The sequence below is a fragment of the Morone saxatilis genome, unplaced genomic scaffold (genome assembly GCF_004916995.1).
Source record: "Morone saxatilis isolate NCDOM2014 unplaced genomic scaffold, NCSU_SB_2.0 Contig8, whole genome shotgun sequence".
Classification (NCBI taxonomy): domain Eukaryota; kingdom Metazoa; phylum Chordata; class Actinopteri; family Moronidae; genus Morone; species Morone saxatilis.
This window is the reverse complement of record NW_023340257.1, coordinates 21,039,690-21,042,872: the sequence shown is the minus strand read 5'-3', so window position 1 is coordinate 21,042,872 and position 3,183 is coordinate 21,039,690. Positions and strand designations below refer to the sequence as shown.

The 3,183-nt window shown below is 37.2% G+C and overlaps 1 protein-coding gene across 1 annotated transcript in view; it reads left to right on the top strand.

The window, feature by feature from the left end:
• Positions 1 to 1,427, top strand: part of hmgb1b (high mobility group box 1b) — a 2,719-nt gene extending 1,292 nt beyond the window's left edge. Inside the window, exons 2-5 of the mRNA XM_035680220.1 lie at positions 46 to 201; positions 301 to 446; positions 557 to 731; positions 855 to 1,427. Of these exons, the coding sequence (XP_035536113.1) occupies positions 55 to 201; positions 301 to 446; positions 557 to 731; positions 855 to 989 (603 nt within the window). The 5' untranslated portion in view covers positions 46 to 54 and the 3' untranslated portion in view covers positions 990 to 1,427. The remainder of the gene's footprint in view (positions 1 to 45; positions 202 to 300; positions 447 to 556; positions 732 to 854) is intronic.
• The last annotated feature ends 1,756 nt before the right edge of the window (positions 1,428 to 3,183 follow it).

Sequence of the window (3,183 nt, the reverse complement as noted above, 5' to 3'; positions counted from 1 at the left end):
ATATATATATATATTTATTTTTTTATTTTTCCCCTATATATTTAGTAATCCAAGATGGTAAAAGATCCAAGGAAGCCGAGAGGCAAAATGTCCTCATATGCCTACTTTGTGCAAACATGCCGAGAGGAGCACAAGAAGAAACATCCCGAGGCCTCTGTCAACTTTGCAGAGTTCTCCAAGAAATGCTCTGAGCGTTGGAAGGTACAATAAATTACTGTCAATAATTACATTTATTTAATTCTCTGAATCCTGTATTTTATCTCTAAAACTCTCTCGCTTGTGTTTTTTCCCCCCCAAAAGACTATGTCTCCGAAAGAAAAAGGCAAGTTTGAAGATATGGCCAAACTAGACAAGGTGCGCTATGAGAAGGAAATGAAGAATTACATTCCCCCCAAGGGCCAGAAGAAGAAGCGATTCAAGGACCCCAATGCCCCCAAGAGACCACCGTATGTACCACAATCAACCTGCTCCACACTCAATTTTTTCTTCTTCTAAAAATAAATGCAAAGTGGATTATTATATCTTCAACACTGACATCTTTCCCTCCACCCAACAGGTCTGCATTCTTCATATTCTGTGCTGACTTTCGTCCCAAGGTAAAAAGCGAGCATCCTGGACTCTCCATTGGGGACACAGCAAAGAAGTTGGGAGACATGTGGAACAGCTCAACTGCAGAGGACAAGCAGCCATATGAGAAGAAGGCTGCAAAGCTGAAGGAGAAGTACGACAAGGTAAATAGACCAATTGTTTTTGAGGTCCAACTATAAAAGTTTTGGGTCTTTTTTACTTTGAAGCATGTAAAAGAGAGTAAAAGGGTCTTTCTTAAAAAAACACATTTTCTGTGCTTGCCACAGGATGTCGTTGCCTATCGCACGAAGGGCAAAGTGGATTCAGCATCGGCTGCTACGGCAGATGACGACGATGAGGAAGAGGACGAAGAGGAGGTAGAGGAGGAGGAAGAAGACGATGACGATGACGATGATGAGTAGATGATTGCACCTTGGACCTGAAGTTTTGTTTATGCCATATAACCCTAATATACTTAATTCACCATCTTGAAACAGAAGTCAGACTGAACAAGAACATGTGTATATTTAATGTTTTTAAGATGTACAGTGTTATTCTCCTTTTTTTTTTGTAAAGTTAACACTACATATGTTGAGTTGGAGATTTTCTAGTGGTAGTTCTTTATCCCTGCCATATTATGTAACAATTTAGGACTGCAAATCAGTATGAAAGTAACTAGTCTTTAGGTGTTCCAACTCAAAAATGAAATTTCTGAGTTGGTAGTGTATTTTTCTTTATTTTAAAAAATATTTTTTTATGTGCTGTCCCGATGTCTTTTTATTCTTTGAATACCACTCTAATATCAAATGCAGCTGTCGACATTCAAGAATGTCTTCAATAAAGGTCGTTTTTCTTAAGAAGTTTGTGTTTTTTTCCTCTAATTTTAGCTCTCTCAACAGCTCAAAGGCAAGCAGTCGGTTATCAAAGACCAGATGTGTAGAACATCAAGGGTGCACATGAATAATTCAAACCCCTTTTCATATAGAAAGTATAACTGATGGCTGTGCATGTGAGTAAGTGCAAGACAGCATGACTGTTCTGTTGCCAAATTATGATCTAACAGTATAGCTGAAAATGTTAGATTTAAACTAAATAATTAGATTTTTTCTTTTGGTTTCTGAAGCTTTGTAAATAGCTAGAGTGAAACTGCCTCTGGATAAATAATACAAAGTTGGATTCTGGGAAATATTTGGCCAGCAGAACAGGAAATTGGTAACAGCGACTAATATTAACGTATCGCTTAATAAGTCTTAGTTTCATTAGAAAATTAAATTCTGAGCTTTGTAGAGTTTTTTGGTTCTGAAGGATTAATGCATTTACCTTTGTGTGTTCTCTCATTTGTATGCCATCCTGTACTCGGCTTCCACAGTTCAGTTTTTCCACAAATTAGTATTTAAGTGTAATCCCCAGTTGATTATTGCACTGGAGTCAGCTATAACAACATAACAAACTAATCCAGAGGGTGGCGCCACAATGAAGTAAATTCTACAGTAGAGTACATGCAGTTGTATATTTAAACTATAGTGATTGTTTCATGCACATACAAATACCCAGCCTGCATGGGTCAAAATCCTGTTGTGGTGAAATATTTGTCATAAATGATCATAACTTTATACATAACATTGCAAAGAAAGAACCTTCTCTTCTGTCCAATGCTCAAATATACTCAACAACAAAAGGTAATCTCCCTAAAATACTCAAACTTAAGTTTCCTATAATCAGTTTTACCTACCAATTACCTCAGTTTTATTAAAGAGAATAGCCATTAAATCATCATATAATAAGCAATGAAACGTGAGATGCATTTTGTCTTGAGTCTCACCTAAATTACACAGCACAGTCTTTTCTCTGCAGGGAGACCAGTAAACCTGTCTGTTTCTATAGTAGTTGAATATAATTGTAATTAAACCGTAGTTGTTTTTCATCAGACAACATAAAGAATATAACAACATAACAAACTAATTCAGATTTATACCAAACACACATGGGTCATATATTGTTTGGTCTTAAATGTTAAACCATTGAAAAAGTATAAGACAATCTATGACACTGACACACTTTTCCAACAATACAATGATTTGTGACTAAAGGAGGATAAATACCAACTTTAGGCAGAGTTATACTAACTACATCGAAAACATGAAATTAGGTGTCATGCGTCTATTTTAGTCCCACCAAAGTGTCCGGGGGAAAAGTACTTTTTGTGTTTTGTGTGTGCGCTTCCCCAGCGAGACCAGGCAGGGACCTTTTGTGATCCTTTGCTCGGATAGAGTTCCCTCTGCGTGTAATTGGAGACTGTCTCACAGTCATGGTGGCCTCACAGTCACTTAAAGGGGGTTCACATGTCCATTTATCAGACTGTTCTCAGCAGCATTGCCCTTTGCCATACAAAGAACTGTCCTCCTCTCAACAGTGTTTGCAAATATGAATGAAGCCACAGTGGCTTCCTTTCAGAAACAGGCTTTCGTCCTCAGTGTTCCTGCATGTACTTAACATTAGGGTTACAACAGTATGTTTTTATTAGGGAGACCACAGTAATAATGGTGGTTCTGTTCCCCTATGTGTTATATTAACAATAATCCAGTTCCATAAATGCAATAACATTAGTAATTTAAC